At 38.2% G+C, this 23,776-nt stretch overlaps 1 protein-coding gene across 6 annotated transcripts in view; it reads right to left on the reverse strand.

Moving 5' to 3' along the window:
• Positions 1-11,334: 11,334 nt before the first annotated feature.
• The window catches only part of AMOT (angiomotin), a 74,871-nt gene continuing 62,429 nt past the window's right edge, over positions 11,335-23,776 (reverse strand). For all 6 annotated transcript variants that reach the window (XM_004484837.3, XM_023586458.2, XM_071213029.1 and 3 more), the window contains 4 exons: positions 19,015-19,137; positions 17,685-17,917; positions 15,441-16,118; positions 11,335-15,095 (listed from right to left, as the gene is read on the reverse strand). In XM_004484837.3, the coding sequence (XP_004484894.1) occupies positions 14,998-15,095; positions 15,441-16,118; positions 17,685-17,917; positions 19,015-19,137 (1,132 nt within the window). In that variant the 3' untranslated portion in view covers positions 11,335-14,997. The remainder of the gene's footprint in view (positions 15,096-15,440; positions 16,119-17,684; positions 17,918-19,014; positions 19,138-23,776) is intronic.

Genomic DNA, 23,776 nt, shown 5'->3' on the forward strand with positions numbered 1-23,776 from the left:
TTGAGGCTTAATAAATAGATCTCCAGGCCAGTAGAATATTTTCAGTATATTTAAATTTTAAAATATATTTTATCTGTGCCTCATAGCCAATTTTGGATCCACGTGAAAGAATTTATTACCTCAGAGGCAGTATTTAGTCTCATGGAATCATGGAATGTAAGAGCCAGAAGGGATATTAGAGATCATAATCCAGTGACCTCATATTACAGAATGGTCACTGGAACTAAATGAGTTGTCCAAGATTACAAATGTGGTTGTGGTTGCCTCAAGGACTATAAACCATGTAAACCAATAACAAAGGTAACCAACAACATACTGTATTAGATCAGAGCAGTAAATCCAACCCTTAGAGTCATATCTTGGGATAAACTTGGTAGCCATTTCACCATAAGTTCTAAGGGTAAATGAAGAAGGAAATGACTGTCCCTTGCAGTAAGGGTGTGCGTGATAGCTAACATCCAGAGTGGGTTTATCCATTTGACAGTGGGCAATTGGGAGTCTGTTATGTAGAAGAGGGACTGTAGAGGACGCGAAGTAATATAAATTTTAGGAAATTCTCCTGCAGTGCATCTCAAAGTAAATACTTTCAAGAACAACTACAGTGGCTGCTGGATGTGGGGAATGGGAGGAAGAGATGAGATGTGGAGGCGTTTTCGGGACTTGGAGGTTGTCCTGGGTGGTGCTGCAGGGACAATTACCATACATTGTGTGTCCTCCCATGGCCCACTGGATGGAACTTGGGGGACTGTGGGCTATGATGTGGACCATTGACCATGAGGTGCAGCAGTGCCCAGAGATGTATTCACCAAATGCAATGAATGTCTCATGATGATGGAGGAGATTGTTGCTATGGGGGGAGGAGTGGGTAGAGGGGGTTGGGGGGTATATGGGGACCTCATATTTTCTGAATGTAATAAAAAAATTTTAAAAAAGAACAGCTACATAAAAATCTCCTGGTAAGCTTGTTAAAATGTAAATTCCTGGAACTACTGGATAAGCTTATACAGAGATAAGTCCAGGGACTGTATTGATTAAGCATCTAAAGTGATTTTAATACAGATGGTTTGGAAACCACTTCAAGAAACACTGTTCTGGGTTAATGTTAGAGAAAATAATGTCATGTCCATGGTTTCCTTTGAGCACAAGGAAAATAATGTACTCGGAACAAAGCACAACAATGATTCTGATGGAATAAGAGAATATCTGGGTCCTAGTTCCTAATTCATCAATAACTACAAAACAAACTTTTAGTTGTTTTACTTCCCCTGACCCCATTTTAACCACATTTAAATGGAAAACTCTTGAAGGATTTTAAGCAGGGGAACACCATTATCTGGATTACATTTGTTTCTGAACAGAGTCTGTTATAAAAAGGACAAGAATAGAATTGGCAGATCCCTTAGGAGGATATTGAAATAAACCAGATAAGATAGAATGGTAGCTTACAATAAGTTGCTGACAATAGAGATGGAAAGAAGGGAATGCACTTTGAGATTTTCATTTAAGTACAATTTTAGAACTTCACTAACTTTTCTGAGTGCCAAGTGACTAAACTGTGTGAAAGCCTTGTAATAATATAAAACTGAAATACATGGTATATTTTAATTCATTAAAGACAAGTGAGAATGTAACAGCTGGAGTAGCAGATAATTTTTCTTTACTGAATCAGAGTGTCTGTCAACTTCTAGTTATTGCCAGTGCTGTTGTAAAGTGAATTTAAAGTGGTATTTAAAAGAAAAAAATAACTACTGTTAAAAATTTCTGTTTGTATACCTTACAATGGATTATATATAAGCAACATCTGAATAAAATTACACTTTCAATAGATGATAGATTGGAAAATGGATATGAGGAAAAGAAGGTGTCAAGAATGACTCATGATTTTCTCTATTGTGATGAGTGGTTGAGTTTTTAGAGGGTATCAGTGAATGGAGGACTCAGGTGATGGACCGTAAGGGCCCAGATCAGGTAGCTAAGGGATAAAAGCCTGGGAGGAAATGGAGGAACTGAAGGACTTGATATCTTTCTGAAATCAAAGGGCAGACAGAATCAGATTAGGAAAACTTGGAAGATGGAGGATTGTGGCCAAAGTGGGGGCTTTGATGTACAAGATTTCCACAATGGAACGGTTCTGAATGATGATCTGATCTGGGTTAGCCATGAGCACAGTGAGCTGCAATGGAGTCGATGTGGAAATGAATGGAGTTGGAGGGAACAAGGAACTGATAGGCCAAGGTATTGTTTTGGGGGTCCATGTGGACACTGAAGTCATCCAGGGGGACAATGTATATTGGACTGAAGAGGAAAACACTGATCCAGGGCTTAAATCATTAGTGCATTTGGAATACGAACAAAGTAAGTAATTGAGGGTAACAAGGAGCAGCTGTATGACAGGATTGTTAAAAACCCAGAGCTTTTAATATGAGTGGAATACAAATAATGGTTTGAAACTGATACTGAGGAGCAAAGAATATATTCTACCCTTTAATATGTGAGATGTGGGAAAATAAGAACCTCCAGTTTATGAAAGATTTTGGTTTCGGTTTAAAGTAGGAGTTGTAGTATCAAACAAAATTTCATAAGTGGCAAGGTCAAACAAAGGTTGTGATTGTTTGGTCGGTTACATTTTTTAGTTCCAGGGGTAGGGCTTTACATTTTTCACTTTGAAAAATTTCATCTTTATGCATACTGAAATATTTATATATGAAATGGTATGAGGTCTCGGATATTCTTAAAAATTATTTGAGTGTGGTAGTTATACTAACATAGGACAAAACAGACTTTAAATGCAAAACTGTTACAAAAAACTAAGAAGGGCACTATATACAAACAAAAGGAGCGGTCCACTAAGAAGAAATACCAATCATAAATATTATTTACCTAACCATGGTGCCTCAAAATACATGAGGCAAACACTGACAAAAATGAAGGGAGAAATAGTCACCTCAACAATAAGAGTTGGAGACTTCAACACACCACTCTCACAAATGGATAGAACATCTCCAGACAGAGTCAATAAGGAAACAGAGAACTTGAATAATGTGATAAATACTGTCATACAGACACATGAGATATATATATATATATATATATATATATATATATATATATATATAAAACATAACTGACATATACAGAATATCGCACCTCAAACCAGCAGGATATACATTCGTCTCAAGTGAGCATGGATCATTCTCCAGGATAGACTAAATTTGGGTTACAAAACAAGTCTCAATGAGTTTAAAAAGATTGAAATTATGCAAAGAACTTTCTGTGACCATAATGGAATGAAGCTAGAAATAAATAACAGGGCAGAGAACTGGAAGATTTATAAACATATATAAGTTAAACAACACATGATTTAATTATCAGTGGGTCAAAGAAGAAATTGCAAGAGAAATTAGTAAATATCTTGAGATGAGTGAAAATGAGAACACAGCATAACAAAACTTATGGGATGCACTGAAGACAGTGCTGAGAGAGAAATGTATAGCCCTAGGCACATTAAAAAAGAAGAGCTAAATTCAAAGACCTTACTGCACACCTGGAGTGACTAGATAAAGAACAGAAAACTAATCCCAAAGCAAAGAAAGATACAACAAAGATTAGAGAAGAAATAAATGAAATTGAGAAGAAAATAAAACAGAAAGATTTAACAATATTGTATGTTACTTCTTTAAAAAGATAATAAAATTGACAAACCTTTAGATAGACTGACAAAGAACCAAAGAGAGAAGATGTAAATAAATAAAATAAAAAATGAAACGGGGAGACGTTTTTACAGACCTCACAGAAATAAAAAAGGGTCATAAGAGGATATTATGAAAAACTCTATGCTAACAAATTAGACAACATAGATGAAGTGGAAAAAATCCTAGAATTTCACAAACTACACTGAATCTAGTAAATAGAAGACTTCAACAGACCGATTACAAGCAAATAGATTGAATCAGTCATCAAAAACCTCACAACCAAGAAATGCTCAGGACCAGATGACTTCACAGGTGAATTCTACCAATCATTCTAAGAATGAATACCAATCCTGCTTAAACACTTCCAAAAAAAATTGAAGAGGAGGGAACACTACCTAACTTATTCTATGACACCAACATTACCCTAATGCCAAAATTAGATGGAGATACTATAAGAAAAGAAAATGACAGACAAATTTCCCTTAAGAATATAGATGTAAAAATCCTCAGCAAAATACTTGCAAGTCAAATCCAACAACACATTAAAGGAATTACACACCATGATCAAGTGGGTTTTATCGAAGGTGTGCAAGGAAGGTACAACACAAGACAATCAAGTAATGTAACATAGTACTTTAACAATATGAAGGGAAAATGAAAACATCATCTCAATTGACACAGGAAAGGCATTTGACAAAATCCAGCATCATTCCTTAGTAAAAACACTTAGAAAAGTAGGAAGAGAAGGAAACTTCCTCAGCATGATAAAGTGCATATAGGAAAAACCCGCAGTTAAAATAGTACTCAATGGTGAAAGACTGAAAGCTTTCTCTCTAAGATCTTAAACAAGGATGCCCACTGTCACCACTGTTATGCAATATTGTGCTAGAGGTTCTAGCCAGTGTAATTAGGCAAAGAAATAAAAGGCTTCCTAATTGGAAAGGAAGAAGTAAAATATTCACTATGACATGAATACATGAACCCAGGTATAGAAAGTCATGAAATCCCGAGAGCAGAACACTAAAGCTAATAAAATACTTCAACAGAGTGGTGCAAAGCAAGGTCAACGCTCAAAAATTAATAGTGGTCTCTTCTCTTCCAGAAAAATGGCTAGAGGACAGGCTGAATGGCCTGGAAAAAGATCTTCTAAGGTTTAGGGCACCAGGTGAATTCTGGACACCATCCAGGAGAGGGGGACAAAGGAGGGGAATTGTGATGGCAAAACTCAAACACACTCCAACCAGGTATTGAACTGAGAGGGTTTCCAAAGAAAGTCATCTGCTGGCAGACCAAGAAAGTGCATGGGAGAAAATTATATATAAATAAGAAAGGCTTTTTCCAGCCTTTTTAGCGTCCTGCTCTAAGGCCCTCAGAAGCAGGTCTGCAACCCATTACTAGGTCCATAGCTCAGTTTTGAGCAAATAACAGGGACAATCCTATTGATCCAGGTCTAACCAATTATCAAAGAGCAGCAGTAACACACAGTCTCCCACCACTAAATTGTACAAAAGAGAAATGAGCATCTGAGTAAACTACCATTTTAATCAGATGCCTAGAAATCAGCAAAAAATTATGAGCCATACTAAGACAATGGAAGACATGGCCCAAGAAAAGGAATATATCAAAGCTCTAGAAGTGATGCAGGATTTGAGAGAACTAATTAAAAAGATGAACAAAATTTCTAAAATTGAATTAATGAGTTCAAAGAAAACATGGCTAAAGTGTTAGCCATGTCAAGAAAACTTTGAACAAACACAAAGAAAAATTTAGAATCCCAAACAGAAAATTAACAGAGCTCTTGGGAATGAAAGACACAATAGGTGAGACCAAAAACACATTAGAGGCATTCAACAACAGACTTGAAATGATAGAAGAAAGAATAAGTGATACTAAAGACAGAATGGCTGAAATTGAAGAGAGAGAAGAATGGAAAATATTGAGCAGGGGCTCAGAGAATTGAATGACAACACAATAAACAACAACATACATGCCATGGGAGCTCCAGAAGAAGAGAAGGAAAAAAGAGCAGAAAGAGTATTTGAGTAAATAATAGCTGAAAAGTTCCCAACTCTCACTAAAGGAATGAACTTACATATCCAAATAGTACACTGTAGCCCAATTAACATAAATGTGAACAGACCTACTCCAAGACACATACTACTCAGAATGTCAAGTGTCAAAGATAAAAAGAAAATTTTGAGAGCAGCAAGGGAGAAGCAAACCATCAAATACAAGGAACACCCAATAAGACAATGCAGATTTCTCATCAAAGACCTTGGAGGTGAGAAGACAGTGGTATGATACAATTAGGTTACTGAAAGAGAAAAATTTTCACCTGAAAATTCTTTATTCAGCAAAATTGTCCTTCAAATATGAAGGTGGATATAAAATATTCACAAACAGAATCCAAGAGAGTTCATAAAAAGAATCCATTTTTGTAGGAAATATTAAAGGAAGTCTTAGAGCCTGAAAGAAAAAGACAGGAGAGGGAGGCTTGGAGGAGAGTATAAAATGAAGAATAGCAGAAAAGATAAACAGAAGAGTAAAAAGACAGATGAAAGTGTGATATGACATATGAAAACCAAATAATAAAATGGTGAAAGTACATAATACATTTACAGTAATATTATTGAATGTGAGTGGATTAAGCTCCCCAGTCAAAAGATAAAGGTGGACAGAATTGGGGCGGGGGGCAGAATTAGAAACATTCAACATGCATCTGCTGCTTAAAGGAGACACACCTTAGACCCAGGGATAGAAACCGGCTGAATGTGAAAGTTTGGAAAAAGACACTCCACACAAATAGTAACCAAAAAAGAACAAGAGTTGCTATACTAATATCAGAAAAAAAAAAACAGACTTAAATGCAAAAATGTTATAAGATACAGAGGTCTATTATATATTAAAAGGGACAGTCCACCAGAAGATATAATAGACATAAATATCTATGTACCTAACTAGGGTGCCCCAAAATACATGAAATAAACTCTGGCAAAACTGTAGGGAGAAATAGACATCTCTACAATAATAATTGGAGACTTCAACACACCACTCACATCTTTAGAACAAGGAAACAGAGAACTTGAACAATATGATAAGCGAGTTAGACCTATCAGACATATACAGAAAGTTTCATCCAAACTCAGGTGCCCATGGACCTTTCTCCAGGATAGACCACATATTAGGGCACAAAGTAGTTCTTAATAAATATAAAAAGATTGAAATTATACAAAACACCTTCCCTGATCATAATGGAATGAAACTGGAAATCAATAATAGGAAAATGTAAATTTGCAAATGTGTGGGGGCTAAACAACACACTCCTAAATAATCAGTGGGTCAAAGAAGAAATTGCAATTGAAATCAGTAAATAGACTGAGACAAGTGAAAACGAGAATACAACTTATCAAAACTTATGGGATACTGCAAAGGCAGTCTTGAGAAGGAATTTTGTGGCCCTAAACAGCTATATTAAAAAAAAAAAAAGAAAGAGCTAAATTCAAAGATTTAACTGAACTACTACAAAAACTAGAAAAAGAAAAGCAAACCAATCCCAAAGCAAGCAGAAGGAAAGAAATATTAAAGATTAGAGAAGAAATATATGAAATTGAGAACAATGAAACAATATAGAAAATAGAAAAATATTGTATATTTCATTATTGCTATCTAATTATAATAAACAAAATCCAAAGAATTAGACTCTAGTATATATGTTACTAGGAGATAGATTGGGGTTAGAGAGTGGAGACATGATGCTTAACTTACATGGAATTTCTCTTAGGCTGATATTAAAAGTCTATAAGTAGGTGGCGGACTTGGCCCAGTGGTTAGGGCATCCACCTACCACATGGGAGGTCTGTGGTTTGAACCCCGGACCTCCTTGACCCATGTGGAGCTGGCCCATGCGCAGTGCTGATGCACGCAAGGAGTGCCCTGCCACGCAGGGGTGTCCCCCACGTAGGGGAGCCCCACGCGCAAGGAGTGCGCCCCATAAGGAGAGCCGCCTGGTGCGAAAGAAAGTGCAACCTGCCCAGGAATGGTGCTGCACACATGGAGAGCTGACACAACAAGATGACGCAACAAAAAGAAACAGATTCCCGTGCCGCTGACAACAGAAGCGGACAAAAAAGACGCAGCAAATGGACACAGAGAACAGACAACAAACGGGGGGCGGTGGGGATAAATAAATAAATAAAACTTTTTAAAAAATGTCTGTAAGTAGGTGGTGGTGATAATACACCCACTTTTTTGTAAGTGTAATCAACAGTACTGAACTTTAAAGGTGAATGTGGTTAAAGAGGAAACTTGAGGATGTTTATATTACTAGAATAATATTTAAAAGATAAAACATAGGATTAGACAACACAGGGTAACACAATTGTGAATGATGGACTATAATAATAGTAAAGAAAGTTCTTTCATAAATTATAGCAAATGCCCAATATTAATACATGGTGGTAATAATAGGGCAGTATATGGGGAAAAATACACCTAATGTAAATAATGGACAATGATGGAATAATTTTAATAATCTTTCATCAATTTAACAAAGGTAACTACTGTTAAAAAAATAGAACATTATGGTGGACTTGCTGATATTCTACTGTGGAATTGTTGTGGCTAGCAATGGAAGAAATTTTGGCATTGATGTGGAGAAAGTGGCCATGGTAGTTGCTGAGGGCAGGGAGAGGGAAGAAGAGATGTGATGTGGAGGCCTTTTCAGTACTTGGATTTGTCCTAAATGATATTGCAGGGACAGATGCTGGACATTATATATCCTGCCATAACTCACTGAATGTACTGTGGGAGAGTTTAAACTACAATGTAAACCATTATCCATGTGGTGCACCAGTGCTTCAAAATGCATTCGCCAAATGCATTGAATGTGCCACAAGGACGAAAGAGGTTGTTGATGTGGGAGGAGTGGGGTGAGGGGGGATGGGGGATATGTGGGAACCTTTTATTTTTTTAATGTAACATTAAAAAATAAATAAATAAATAAATAGAGTAATTATTTTAAAAAGTGCTGTTATCAATAGTAACAAATACTTTCCACCAATGCAATGTGTTGTTGGAGGGGTAGCATATGTGAATTCTATATTTTATGCATAAATGTTTTGGAAACTCAAAACTTGTCTTATAAAAAATAATATTGGTGAGTGGTTGGAGATGATAAATGAAGCTATCTTGGCCATGATTTGATAATTGTTGAAGGCCAGTAAGGGGACATGGAGATGTCCTACACTATTCTGTCTACTTTTGTATATATTTTATTGTTCTGCTTAATAAAAAGATAAGGAAATCACTCCATCTTTATAGATTCAGCCCATTATTTCTAGTGGTATCTTTTTATATTCCGACTTAGTGAGACCATCCTTTCTCCTACCTGTGAGGTCCATAGGTACAGGCATTATCCCCATTTTGCTGAAAAACCTCTTTGATCCTCTGTTAAGTAACATTTCACAGGCAAACTGCCATTTACTGGAAGATTTAGGAATAGAATTCCATGCTTTTTGGGCTTCTAGACTAGTATGTTCTACTGCCTGATTGAGTGAATTTGTATGTTTCCATTAGTAGGTTATTACAGGCTGTTAAAATCCAGAGTAGTTCTCTAGGGCCTTTGATCGTGGACCCATAATCTTCATTTGATTGCAGGTCTAACAGTAGATTGCATTTGTAATCTTGGAATGGTCATCCACATCCCTGTCACACCAGGTTAACATCTACAGATCTTTTACAGCTCAACTTTATTCCCTCTTACCTCTGTGCCATCCCAAAATTCATTCTTTAGTTTGCCATTTCATATATCACAATGAACCACAAATATTTATCTGTATGTACTTTTCCCTAATTCACTAGAATCAGTGACCATATTTTTTTTTAATTTTGTATTCTAGGGCCTTTTACATAAAAGCAACATCTAATAAGTAGTTATTCAACAACTCACACAAGTCTGAAACTAATGGTAGAGGCAATAGACAAATGAAAAAGACATCAGAGTAAAATAAATACCCTGGACTTAGTCAGTTTGTGCGTCTAAGGAGTGAGTAATTTATAATATGTGTCCAATGTGGTATGAAATTTTGGTGTCATGGAGAATACTTTTTTCTTGGACACCAACTCGTCTCACTCAGTGCTCTTCATTCAAATACCAGAGTGATTGCCAGTCAATGTAGAAAGTGCTGCAAGTCCAAACAATTTCCATCTTCTTTTCTCCAATAAAATCATTCCTGGAGGATAAGATGGGGGAGGTGGGGGTGAGAAGCAGGAGACATTTTTCCTGCAGTAAGTCATATTGGATGTGCAAACAGCTTATCAAGTTAGGAAAGGACTAGAGGGAGGAAGATGAAGTACCATGCAGATACTATATCTCTCATAATACTGGGTAATTTCTGGAACTGTTTCTATGATGCCATCTCAGACACTTTGGAAGGAACCCTTGCTCTTTCTTCCTGCAAATGAATGCTCATTAAAAACTTTGAAGCAACATAATGTCTTTCCAAGCTTTGTAAGAAGGTGTGGTTAATTTAATACCATTGTCTTTGATCTGAAAAAGTGGGGTGGCTTTCACAAATAGTTTCAAAGCACTCATCACAAATATTGAGAGAATATACCCTGACTTTAAAAAAAATAGCTGTGTATATTCTATACTCTCTCCCCATCCCTTTTGCAACAACCATCTGTTTCATTTCACTCTGAGATAGTGTCATTTCAAAGTCCTTGTGGATCTTTTTCTCTTTACCAGACAGGCTTAGGACTTATTGGTAACCAGCAGGCAGAAGGAAGGCAGTGTAAAGTCAGCCTTAATATTTCCAGGAAAAGTGCAAACTTGTTTGTGGTTTTCATTTGCTTTTTTTAAAAAAGATTTCTTTCTTTCTTTCTCTCCCCTTACCCCACCCCCCTCCCCGGTGTCTGCTTTCTGTATCCATTCGCTGCATGGGATCTGTGTCTCATTTTTGTTGCATCATCTTGCTGCATCAGCTCTCTGTGTGTGTGGTGCCACTCCTGGGCAGGCTGCACTTTTTTTCATGTTGGGTAGCTCTCCTTATGGGGCGCACTCCTTGCACGTGGGGCTCCCCTACATGGGGGACACCCCTGGGTGTCACGGCACTCCTTGCACGCATCAGCACTGCGCATGGTCCAGCTCATCACAAGGGTCAGGAGGCCCTGGGTTTGAACCCTGGACCTCCCATGTGATAGGCAGATGCCCTATCCATTGGGCCAAATCCGCTTCACTTGCTTTTAATAACAAGCTCCCTCACCCAAAACTGATGATTTGGCATAAGATTAAGGGCACAAAAGGAACATCAAGGGGCCTTCCAAAATGCTAACCAAAGGATGAATTCTTGGCTTTGGGTAGTCATCATTTCCCCCCTTGGAACCAGGAAATAAAACAACAACAACAACAACAAAGGCTTCTAATATATGATGCCTAACTATATGGAGAGGCTGATTAGAGCATGTTGCCCATAGTGTTGTCGTAATACCTTATAATCATATTTCTTACTTCAAGCAAATGCAAATTCTGGTGTATGCTGCCTGGGAAAGGTCATTTTACTGCATACTGAGTTGAAAGTAATCATTGATATAGCACAAATAAAGCCTTTGATATATAAACACCAAAGCGTTTTCCACAAGGTACTGAATTTTAAAAGAGCTAACTTTATTGTCAGTGAACAGATAGGCACAAAATGGATCAAACCTGCTTAACTTTATTGGAATTAGCTCAATTGATTACAACATGGGGACTCTTCCTATGGGGCCACAAAGTTGTCAAACTAAAGATGATTATTCTTTAGTCGTCTCCAAACCCAGCTATCTATTTTATAAACACATGCCATTAATCACAAGGTAGACCAGAAGGAGGTTTGATGACACCATGTAATTCATGGTTGCTACTAGAAAAAATAAACTCCTGACACTTGTCCTACTGATGATGGCTGACAGTTTTAAGATATATTTCCAGGGATCATGATGGACTGAAATTGGTGGCCATTAGCTTATATCATAAACCTTCCTTGGTGATCTTTTTCAATAAGAATGCAAACATTTTAAGTAACACATTTCATATGTGAATGACCAATTCAGATAACAGGAGATTGTAAGGCTACTTATAAAAGTATTTTATAATTTATAAAAGTTAGTGCATATGTACATACTTTAAGCTGCCGCATTATAAGTGTTTAGGCTCTTCATAAAAAGTAGTTTGCACAATCAGTTTCTTCCTTTTCCAATTGTTATACCCACCCAACAGTGTAACAACAAAAACTGAATGCAACAAGTCTCTTAGTATATTTCCTGTGTCAGATGATGGCAGATATTTCAGTTTCCTGTTGTCCTATCACCCTGATGCTCCAAAAGCAGCAATGAAATCTTTCACTAAAACAATAATCAGGATAAATGATTTTAAAAGAATTCTTAAGCTACATTTTAATTTAAAATGGTTAATATGAGTTTTATATCAAGTAAATTTGTTCTAATAAAATTTTTTCTGCATGTGGAACACTAGAGCACAACAAATGTAGAAGTTCCCCAGAGATCCACAGGCGGTACAAATTAAGACAACAAAGCCACCCTCCTCTCCTGAGGTGCCAATAAAATGCATAGATAAGTGATGGGCCACAAAGAACCCCTAAATGTTACATCTATACAATAGTGAGAAGGTGGCTAACTTGAGATTTCTCCCATAAACCTGAAATTTTAAAATGACACCTATTCAAGATTTTCTGAGTAGGCTGAATCTATTTTCTTTGTAAACATAATACACTGACATGGATTTATTTCCATCTCTTAGATGTACAATATTTTCTTAGCAAATTATTTGGGATAAAATTTGAGGGGAAAGAGACTGCTCTGCTTCTGGAGTGGGAAGAAATGCTCCAGAAAGTTCTAAACAGTATTTAGCCAAAAACTCCCTCTTTTCCCCAAAATAAATGAGTCTAAAGAGATGGTTGCCACACAGTGTGGAATGTATGACATTTTATCACCTTACAGAATGTGTTAAAAGCATGGCTCTCAGAGCAAGCAAAAATTCTGGTTATGTGTTAGGATCATGAAAGGAGAATATGAAAGGTTTCTTTGTTTTTAATTTACTTATTTGGATAGAAGGTAGCTCTCTTGAAATTTAACACTTGTTGCTTCTAATATTTGAGGGTTTTTTTTTCCCTTATGGCTAAAGGGTGGTATGGATGCACTTTTAATTTCTATTTGGGATTCAAGTTTAAACTGAGGATTAATGTGTAGGATGAAATGTGTAGGATGATTTCTTCTTAATGAAAATGTGGAAGACTGACTGAAAATCACATTACCCTTACTCTTGTCTTTCCCTCCACACACAGAAATTAATTTTATTTGAAAGACATTTAGGAACTATGCAGGAATACTGCTAAATATTTCATTCCTAAAGCTGAACACCATAAGATGATCCAAGACAATCTTATAACAAGAAAAGAAGTGGGGCTGGTTTCTGAGAAAGACATTTCGTGTGACCCATTATTGAAATGGGGATCAAGAAAAGGAAAACCTTGCAAAAGGCACTGCAGGAGAGGCAAGATTAAGAATACTGGAAAATTATTTAAGCCAGGGTCATTTTACAAAATATATACGCCCTGAACCATGAAGATGCCTTTTGTTAAAATAGGGCTTCTGTATATAAGGGTTTCCCAAAATAAGCACAGTAATTGGCAGAGTGGAAAATTGTGCTGTGTGACCTTGAAAAAAACTACATCACCAGTTCTCAGAGTTCTTGTCTCTAAAATGAGGGGGTAGGACTATGTTGCTAAAGATCAGTCTAGCCACTGTAGCTCATAATGTAAAAATATCAGGCCTAATTTTTAACCTGGTCTCTAAGTAACACACCCCAGAACCTCTACTCGCTCTACTTAACATTTCCCACTCCCTCACCCTCACCAAAGCCTTGAAAATTGATCTTAATGGTATTGTGTATGGATTTGTCACCTTAATAAACGAGAGAGGTGACACAGGGCAGAGGCCTGTGGTATTTAGCATCCCTCTGGATCCTTGGGGCCAACCCTATGGGAAAACTTTGAGTCATCTTCTCCTTTGGTCTCTGCCCATATGCATGTTTCCTGCTGCTTTTCCAAAGGTATTAAATGATGGACTCAATTGCCAGTGAGAAGAGATAGTTGATAATATTGCTGCAATCAACCTCTCCCTCAAACACAGCATAGTCCTTTGAACTTCTGATGTCATTTCCCTGGAGTTGAAAGTCAAATATGTTTTTTAAGACTTATACTGAGAATTTTGAAAAACAAAATGATTTATTTCAATGAAGTTGCCATATATTCAAGGCATTCAACCTATCAACAAAAATCCTTCCTCATTGTAAATGATTGGCAATTTGAGACTGGTGACCCAGCCAGTGACTCTGCTGTCAGAGAAATAAACACTAAGCAGATTGATTTTTCAAAAGGCAAATGCACTATGTTTATGGCTACACAGAGACCACAAAATTCTGTATATAGCACCTCAGGCAACTCTCGATCAAGACCTCTGATATTCTAATTCCTTAAGAGAGAAGATGTACATCAATCAGTTAATTTACTCTCCTAGCATCTGAAAGGAATATATTAATTATCCAAATGCATAAATTATTCCAGGATATATATATGAATGTATGAACCTCCAGGAGGGAACCAAAAGAATCCACTTCCAAAGCACCACTGAAATGACGATAAACTAAAACCCTTGGGGTAGGGTAGCTGAGAAGTCCGGAAGGAAAGTTAGCTCAAGCACCCTTACACGCCCCATTACTTCCTACCTTTCTTCTAGCTTACAATGTTTCTAAAACTGTCTCTTTACATGAGTCCAAAGCAAGTGTTTCATCTCAAAGCTGTCTATATGGTAATTGTACAAAACAGCACATGCGCAAATTCTCTCTGGCTTCCCACTTTTGAACGACATGTTACAAACTGTCTTCCACACATTCTGTGCTCTTCAGTAAAAAATGATTTGGGATACAGAAATTTTAAACAAATTTAAACAAACTGAAAAACATCAATTTATATCCAGGTATTAACAGTCTCAGTACTTGTATAAACCCAAACAATCAACTTTAGAGCACATTCTTATTAATCTGACTTTAGAAGTACTCTCTAAGTATACCAGAATAGATAGGAGTCTGCATGATAATTACTTAAATTCTACACTGTTCCAATAAAAAGTCCCTTTAAAAAACATTCCCACTCCCCCACCCCTTGTCTTCACCCACAAGAAAAGAACAAACAAAAGGGAAAAATTATTAAAAACATTCGTGTTCATAAACTGCAGCTCTTGATTTGACTGTTTAGATGAGATATTCCACCATTTCTGCATCAGGCTCTTGTCCCAGAATCTGAATGGTAGGTTTCCTTTCCAGAGTATTGAAGTGGAAAATAGGGCCATCTAAATGGAAATGAGAAGTTAGAAAACACTTATAGACAAGGTAAAATCTCAAATTTTTATAAATCAACTGCATTAGAGCCAATGACAAAAAGAGACTTGCCTGCCATCTCCTTTGTTGAGCTGAGAATTTATTTCTACAGAGAGAATGGCCTCTACTCATGACCATTCCTATCTTGGTAACATAGACATCTTTACAAACTCTCTTCTCTTATTTCTTCTGATTATTACCCCTTAGAACATGAAAAACTCACTACAACGACCAACTCTAACTAGAGAGCATATACCAACAAACAAATCTGCATTTGAGAGCAGAACAAAAAGTTATGTGGTACAGAGAATTATTACCTGTCTTGTCAGGATTGCAGGTCAAACTTGGTATAGATAAACGACATGGTCCAGAACTGGTAGCTGGACCTGCAGAAGCCTCAGCCTGAGCCAAAGCTGGAGTTGCAGCTGGAGCCAAAGCAGGAGACACAGCTGGAGCTGGAGTTGGTGCCTGAGTCTGAGCCAAAGCAGAAGCCTGAGACACTGCTGGAGCTGGAACTGGGGTTGAAGCCAGAGCTGGAACCGCAGTCAGAGCAGCTGGAGCAACCTGAACAGGAGCAGCAGCAGGAGGAGGAGGAGCAACAGCAGCCATAGCTAGAGCAGAGGCAGCAGCTGGAATCTGAGCAGGAGCAGCTGGAGAAAGAGGAACAGCAATAGCAGTAGCCACAATTGCTGGAGATGGGGCAGCTGCAGTTGAAGCAGCAGCAGCAATAGCAACTGGAGCAGCAGCTACCATGGTGGTGGTGGTGGTGGTGGTGGAAGTGGCTGCAGTGTTGGTGGCAGCAGCAGCAACTGGAGCAGGGACAGAAATGGGAGCAACAGCTGCAGTTTTGTTCGGTTCCATTCCACGCTCAGTTTGGGTGCTGCAATCTCGGCTGCCTGTCTTGGAGTGAGCTGAGAGCATGGGGGTTGAGGGAGGCACAGGTGAGGGTGTGGAAGGGACATACTCAGCACGGTAGTCTCCACCCAGAAGAATACCTGAAAATTAAAGCAAGAAAAAGGTTAGAAAACAATAGGTTATTAAAATACAGACATATGATTATCTGTTTCTCCTTATGAACTTGGGGTGGGGAGAAGAGGGAGGTAGATCAGGAGAATTTTTAAATGGGTCTAAATTATTTCTTTATTTTGCCTCCAGCAAACCCAGGAATCAGTGTGTCAGCCATTTCCCATTCTGGCTAACAGTTTCATTCAGACTTGGAAACTCCCTTCTGGACCTTATTCTCTAATGCCCAATATAACTTATTAAATGTCCTGGGGTATTTCTTTTTATTTATTTTGCAAATGGTGATTAATTCCTAATGAGTTGTCGGAATTCTTCTATTCAGTTCCACTTATATCCAACACCTTACAATACCAGACAGCTGGAAAAGATTAGGTGAAGATCCACATAGAAGAGGTGGCATTGGATTGGGAAAAGTGGACATAATGGACAAAGGGTATGGGGAAAGGCAGGAAGAGATGAGAGGTGGAGGTGTCTTCGGGACATGGAGCTGCCCTGGATGGTGCTTCAGAGGTAATCACCGGACACTGTAAATCCTCACAGGGCCTACATGATGGAATAGAGGAGAGTATAGGCCACGATGTGAACCAATGTATATGAGGTGCAGAGGTGCCCAAAGATGTACTTACCAAATCCAATGGATGTGTCATGATGATGGGAACGAGTGTTGTTGGGGGGGGGGAGAGGGGGGGTGGGGGGGTGGGGTTGAATGGGACCTCACATATATATTTTTAATGTAATATTATTACAAAGTCAATAAAAAATAAAAAAATTAAAAAAAAAAAAAAAAAAAGATTAGGTGAAGAAGCCTGTGGTCATGAATGAATGTGAAAATAATGGGGTTATCTAAGGTTTTAACCCATGATCACGGTTCCCAAAATGCCTACTCTAATCAAAAGACACTGCAAGTGTCAGAGGATGAAGGAAGATTTTAGAAGCAATGAAAAGATGTGTGTGTAATTTGCTTCCTTAGACTCAAAAAATGTGCCTCATGACATTCACGATAATTCTGGGTTTTTTATTTACGGGAAGGAATGGACTGGAAATGAAGGAAATGAAAAAGTGCATTCTGTTCTCATTTCAGAACATTCTGGTAATAAAAACCTGCCATCCAGTTCAATTTAGCTTAGCTAGAATTCTGGGTCCTCCTATTGTTTGGGAGGAAGGAGCATGGAAAAAGCTGGAATTTTACATGACTTGAAGGCCTTCTGGGTTTTTGGACAAAGATAAAATGTTCTCACATGGCAAAGGCTAAATCTGACAATTTTTAAAAGGAGATTGAAATTATCTTCTTTCCCACCTAATTAGAACTCAGAATTCTGTCTTCTAAGACCTTGGTCTCAGCCAGTGTTCTATCAGTGAGACTTCATAATGTGGAGGTGCTCTATAATGTGCAGCTAATCTCTCAGGAAAGAAAATAACAAATCTGGTATATCTTCTTCTCCAGATCCTGGGCCATTACACATTTCCTCATTGTGTGGGCCTTATCTAAATGTCTTTGTAAACTTATCACTATAATCTTCCTTATTTACTGTCATTACCTAGGCTCCCCTTCCAGCTCTTGTCATCCCGCTTCTCTTCCATGATGGGGGTGCCAGTCAGGGTGAAAGAGTGGGAAAGCAAGCCTGATCCAGCATTGGAAATGGACATCAGAGACTTTGCTGGACGCATGGATGACAGTTGCTCTGTCTTACTTGGCTCCTTTCGGGAACGCTGCTGGAGAACTTTGATCATGGCATCCTTCTCAATTATCTGGGCATGGAGGATCTTAATCCTAGGAGCCAAAGACAAAGAACATATAAACACCTTGGTGTCACCTCCCTGTTCTGGTTTCATGGACTTGGCTTTCATTATCTTTTTTTTTAAATAAAGATTTATTTTGTTTATTTATCTCTCCCCATCCCCTTATTGTTTGCACTTGCTGTGTTTGTTCATCATGTGCTTGTCTTGCTTTTAGGAGGCACCAGGAACTGAACCTGGGACCTCCTATGTGGGAGGTAGATGCTTAATTGGTTGAGCCACCTCCACTTTCTGATTTGCTGGGTCTCTCATTATGTTTTCCTCCTTGAATTTCTTGTTGCATCAGCTCACTCTCTTACTCGTCTTCTTTAGGAGGCTTCAGGAACAGAATCCAGGAACTCCCATTTGGTAGGTGGGATTTCGCATCTGCTTCCCCCATTATCTTTTAGAATAAGGGGTAGTCTAGTTATTTCTGAATTTCAGGTCAAGAGATGTTGTGCTACGTTTTTTAAAAATGTCTTTCTACATACCCAAATGGAAACAGCAGAGCATTCCCCAGTTGTTGCTTAAAACATAGGAGATTAAAGTAGAGTGGGAGTGAAAAGAAATGCTGTATATAAGAGTGTAAAACAATATATTTGGTGCCACAGTGAAGAATCTGAGTCAACAGAAATAATGTGACCACTGAGAAGGTGAGAACTTCTATGTATGAGCCATGACCTTCACATAATCAGTAAATGATCATGGGTTTACAGGAGATATCAGGTTCCCAAATTCCCAGTTTCAGCGGGTTTTCTTTGCCTGTACTGACTGCTGCATCACTGTGTTGAGGTGCAATGCTGGAAAGATTATCGCAGAGTGCAAACATTAACAATTTAGTTCTAGCAGAGGATGGTTGGAAAGCAATCAGCAAGGTCAAGGGAAAGCAGCCCTACTTGAAATTTCATGGTCAGTGGGAATAATCAAGGTAAAGGTCATTGCATCTCAACCTTAAGTAACATGCTGGCAGGGAAGGAGGTGATGGGGGAGGCTGAATTATCAGGTTTCATAGTTGTGAAAAAAGATGCATTCTCTTCCCTACTGCTTTATACCAACTTCCCAGATCCATCAGGGTACACAGTGGCATTTTACCTGCCCTCCATGTCAAGGCAACGCTTGTTGGCCATCAAAATTTCTTCCTCCTCCTTCTGGATATGAGCTTCTAGGGCTGTGTCATAGCTAGTGTTAGGAGAGTGGCTGATGACTGTTGTGTCCCTGGGGAGGAAAATGGCAGTCATGATAGCATGAGGTCAGCAAAATCATTGAATACTGTCTTCTTCTAAGTAAAAAATATTGCTGGAAAGCACCAAACTAAAATTAAACTCGTTTGTTAGAGTTGATTTCTGGATGACTTACTGATAAAAGGCTCCAAAATGGGAAGGTTCAGCTTATTGATGTGGACATGGTTGTAAAAGTCAGTAGGTGTTTATTGAGATGGGCACAAGTTTTCCTTCAGAACTGGATAGGAATCTTCCTAAAACCTCCTGGCATATAGTCCCTTCAGGTTTTCAGACCATAGCCAGGCAATAAAAAATATACATATACCCACTTTATTCCCATGACATTCATGAAGAGGAAAAGGCTAGACTTTGAAGAAAGTCAGAAAATGTCCTAAATAGTTTATTGCTGCAGATGAATAGTGGTAAGTACACCTGTTAACTGGAAACAAACTAGACAAATCAACAACTAAGATATGGTAGGACATGTGGGTCAAGTGACAAGCCCGGCTTTTGAGTCAGTGCCATTTGGTTCTTATCTAATCTACATCTGAGACTTTCTACTGCCAAATCAATGAGTCTACCTAAGCAATGACTATTCTTTTGCCAGAGTCTCAACTGCATAACTAACCATCTGAAAGTGTCTTTGGACATTAACCCAAAGGCCAATTAATAAGGTGAAAAGTGTGTGGTTTTGGGAGGGGATGAGGAAGAAAGATGAGGGTTTATCCCACAGACAAAACTGGTGTATAAACAGCACAAGTCAAAGAAAGAAGGGACTAGGCTGATTAGTAGAGTCATGCATCTTTCTATTAGTTCCTTTAAAATTAGTGGTAGAGAAATCAGGGAAGGGAATGAAGAAAGCTGGATCTTATTTGAGTAACTTAGAAGGAAACAGAAAATGATTCAGGAGAATATTGTTGCAATTATATTGGTTTTAAAGAAAATCTAAACAATAGGTCTAGAAGACAATGAATTGCCACTGCTTCATTATAGTTCCTACGGGAATGATGAACTATGGGAGAACTTTGGGCATATTTTATGCTGGCAGTGAGCTGTGTTCTCTTACCTTAAAGATTCATACAAGTGCAGGTGAGGCTGAGAAAGAAGATGAGTGAAGAGAAAGAAAGTTAAAATTAAAGATGGGAAATTTTGATGAGCCTCTGCAAACCACTGAAATGCTTGTACATTATACACAATATTCTAACAATGTATTGGAGAACAAGAAGGGGAAAGAATATAAGAGCTCCTATCATTTTACAGGTATTTTCAGGATTTGGAGTTCTCCTAGGTGGTGCTGCAGGGATGGATGCTGGACGTTGTATGTCCTATTGTAACCCACTGGGTGGACTGGGGGAGAGTGTGGACTACAATGTGGACCACTGTCCATGTGGTTCAGCAGTGCTCCAGAACCCAGAACGTATTCGCTAGGTGCAGTGGATGTCCCGCAATGATGGAAGAGGTTGTTGATGTGGGAGGCGTGGGGTGGGTGAGGGGGTGGGTATATGGGGACCTCATATTTTTTTAATGTAATATTTAAAAGAAAATAAAGAAGAAAAAAATAAAAATAAATATCTAGCAGTAGGGGAAAGGTAAATTAAATTTCGCTACATTCATATGATATAGTGTACATAGTGATTAAAATGCTATTTACCAAAAAAAAAGTGAAATTACTTAAAGGAGGTACAAATTGCCGCTATAAAATATCCTTGAATATTCTTTACTTTTTAAGGTTATTATCTATACCAAAGGCCAGGTTTTTCAATGAGGCCACATGCAAGCTAATCTAAGAAGCTCAGCTGAGTTCCCCCCTCACCATCCATGAAATAGACTGACTAGAAATCCAGTTTCTGTTAGGCTGACGGATAAAGGCTGGAAACCAAAACAGGTTGAGGGACAGTGACAGACATGGTGGCTCACAGACATTATTAAATAAGAATGACATATGACTGTGCTTTCAGGCCTAACACTCTAATATAAATATTTAAGATGCAGGCTGTTCAAAGGAAAATAAGGGCCATTAAAATTCTGGTGATCAGATAAAAAAATACTTTAACATTATTTACTCTATGATGATTCATTTACCTGTATTCCTACTGGGAGTGAATCTTGTGCTTCAAGGTGTCCAAGAGAAAGCAGCATTGTACAGTGCCTGAGAGCAGGGTCTCTGACTAAAGAGCACTGGTGTCAAGTCCCCGCTTCCAAAGCTCTCTGACATTAATGAGCTTTAGGACTTCAGAAAGTCAGTGAAATTCTCTAAGACTGTCTCCTTATATGTAAAATGGGAATAATATTTTTACCTCTATCTCATAAGGTTTTGTGGGGTTAAAATAAAATTATGCCTATAAGACATATATTGGATAATTGCATCCATCATCCATGTGGAATCTAAGCCCCCTCTCGATATAGAGGTGGAGTGGACATCACCATCCCAGGGTCCACAGGATGGAAGAATAAAATATGGATAAGAGTGGACTTACTGATATTCCTTTATGGAACTATTGTGACTAGTAATGGAAGAAATTGTATCACAGATGTGGAGAAAGTGGCCACGGTAGTTGCTGAGGGCAGGGAGAGAGAAGAAGAGATGTGATGTGGGGGCATTTTCGGGACTTGGAGTTGTCCTAAATTATATTGCAGAAAGATACTGGACATTATATATCCAGCCATAACCCACATAATGGAATGGGGGAGAGGGGAAACTACAATGTAAGCTATTATCCATGTGGTGCAGCAGTGCTCCAAATTGTATTCACCAAATACAATGAATGTGCCACAATGATGTAAGAGGCTGTTGATGCAAGGGAAGTGGGGTGAGGGGAGGTGGGAAGTATATGGAAACCTCTTATTTTTTTTATGTAACATTTAAAAAAAATAAAGATAGTAGAACCAAATAAAAAAAAAATAAAAGAAACCAAACAATAAAATTTAAAAAGACCTTTGTAATAATAATAAAAAAGAATGGATTCACCCATCCATCAGCCATGTGGGATCTAAGCCCCCTCTCAATTTAGAGGTGGAGTGGACATCACCATCCCAGGGTCCTCAGGATGGAGGAATAAAATATGGATTAGAGTGGACTTACTGGTATTCTACTATAGAATTATTGTGACTCTTGCAATGGAAGAAATTGTATCATTGATGTGGAGACAGGGGCCATGGGAGTTGCTGAGGGCAGGAAAAGGGAAGAAGAGCTGTGATATGGGGATATTTCCAGGGCTCGGATTTGTCCTGTATGACATTGCAGGGACAGATACAGGACATTATATATCCTGCCATAACCCACCCAATGGACTGGGGCAGAGTGTAAATTACAATGTAAACTATAAACAATGCTGTGTAGCAGTGCTCCAAAATGTATTTATCAAATCCAATGAATGTTCCACAATGATGAAAGAGGTTGTTGATGTGGGAGGAGGGGGTGGGGTGGGGAGTAGGGTATATGGGAACCTCATATTTTTTAATCTAAAATTTTTTGTGATCTAAGTATCTTTTTAAAAAGGATGATGAAATATTATTTTAAAAAACATATTGGCAGTACAATATAAACATTCATCAAAGCTAACTTTTATTAGGAGGCAAAAGTATAGGTAGAAGGAGAATGACAGACAAGAATATGCCTTGAAAGAATTTCAGCTCTTGACATAAAACCAGAGGGAATTCCTGCAATGAAGAGTTCCAATTTTACGGCAGAGGCATGAATGCCAGAACTCTCTAAAAAAGTGCATGGTGTCTATGGACACAGGAGACTTATGCACATGGCTTGTCACTGGGGAAAGTGGTGCTGGCTTACTGCCATTTTCATCACATAAAAGACAATTTTGGGGACTCAGAACCATGCTAGCTATTTGATACAGACAATGTGAGCAACTCAGGAATGGAGCTTGAAAATGTGGGGCACTTAATGAATTCCTATGGAGCTGCCAGGACAGCCCTCACTATCATTCTGCCTTCTAGAAGACTGGGGCTACTAAGCCAATGGCTTAGGCAAAAACAATTAAGCACAGTTTTTGACACAGTGACTTAATCTGCTGCCTTCCAACACTATGAGAATGATCTTAAAAACATCAGTAGAGAGATGCTGAACTATAGCTTGAAAACACAACTTGCAAATCCCAATTGCCATATTCTTGCATTTGGCATCCCCAATTCAAATTTTTCAGTAAACAGCTTCTGGCAAAGTTAAACCCTACTATCCTTCTAGTTATCTTCTCTCTCTTTCCTTTCTCCAAAGAAGTTATTTCCATCATATTACTTAAATTGTTCTTTAGAATGTCACTAATGAACTCCTAATTAAAATATCTAGTGTCTTTTTAAACTTGATGTCGTTCTTTTCCTAGTGGTAGCATCTTTTTTTTTTTTCAATTAATAACTGATCTCTACCATGAGTGGAGCACTGTGTTTGAAGTTATGGCGAGGCTGAGTGGATAGACATGGATAAGACTAGTCCCTAACTGCTGAAAACTTGTAAGGGAAGACAAAAAAGTAAATAATTAACTATGTCATCAATGAGTTTGGACTTTATCCAATAGGCAGTGAACATTATTAGAGATTTTGAGCAGAATAAAATGATTTGAGCTGTGTTTTAGGAAAATATTTTTTCCTGCTGAACTGTGTTGGGAGTAATCAGAAGAGAG

The sequence above is a fragment of the Dasypus novemcinctus genome, chromosome X, assembly GCF_030445035.2.
Source record: "Dasypus novemcinctus isolate mDasNov1 chromosome X, mDasNov1.1.hap2, whole genome shotgun sequence".
Taxonomy (NCBI): domain Eukaryota; kingdom Metazoa; phylum Chordata; class Mammalia; order Cingulata; family Dasypodidae; genus Dasypus; species Dasypus novemcinctus.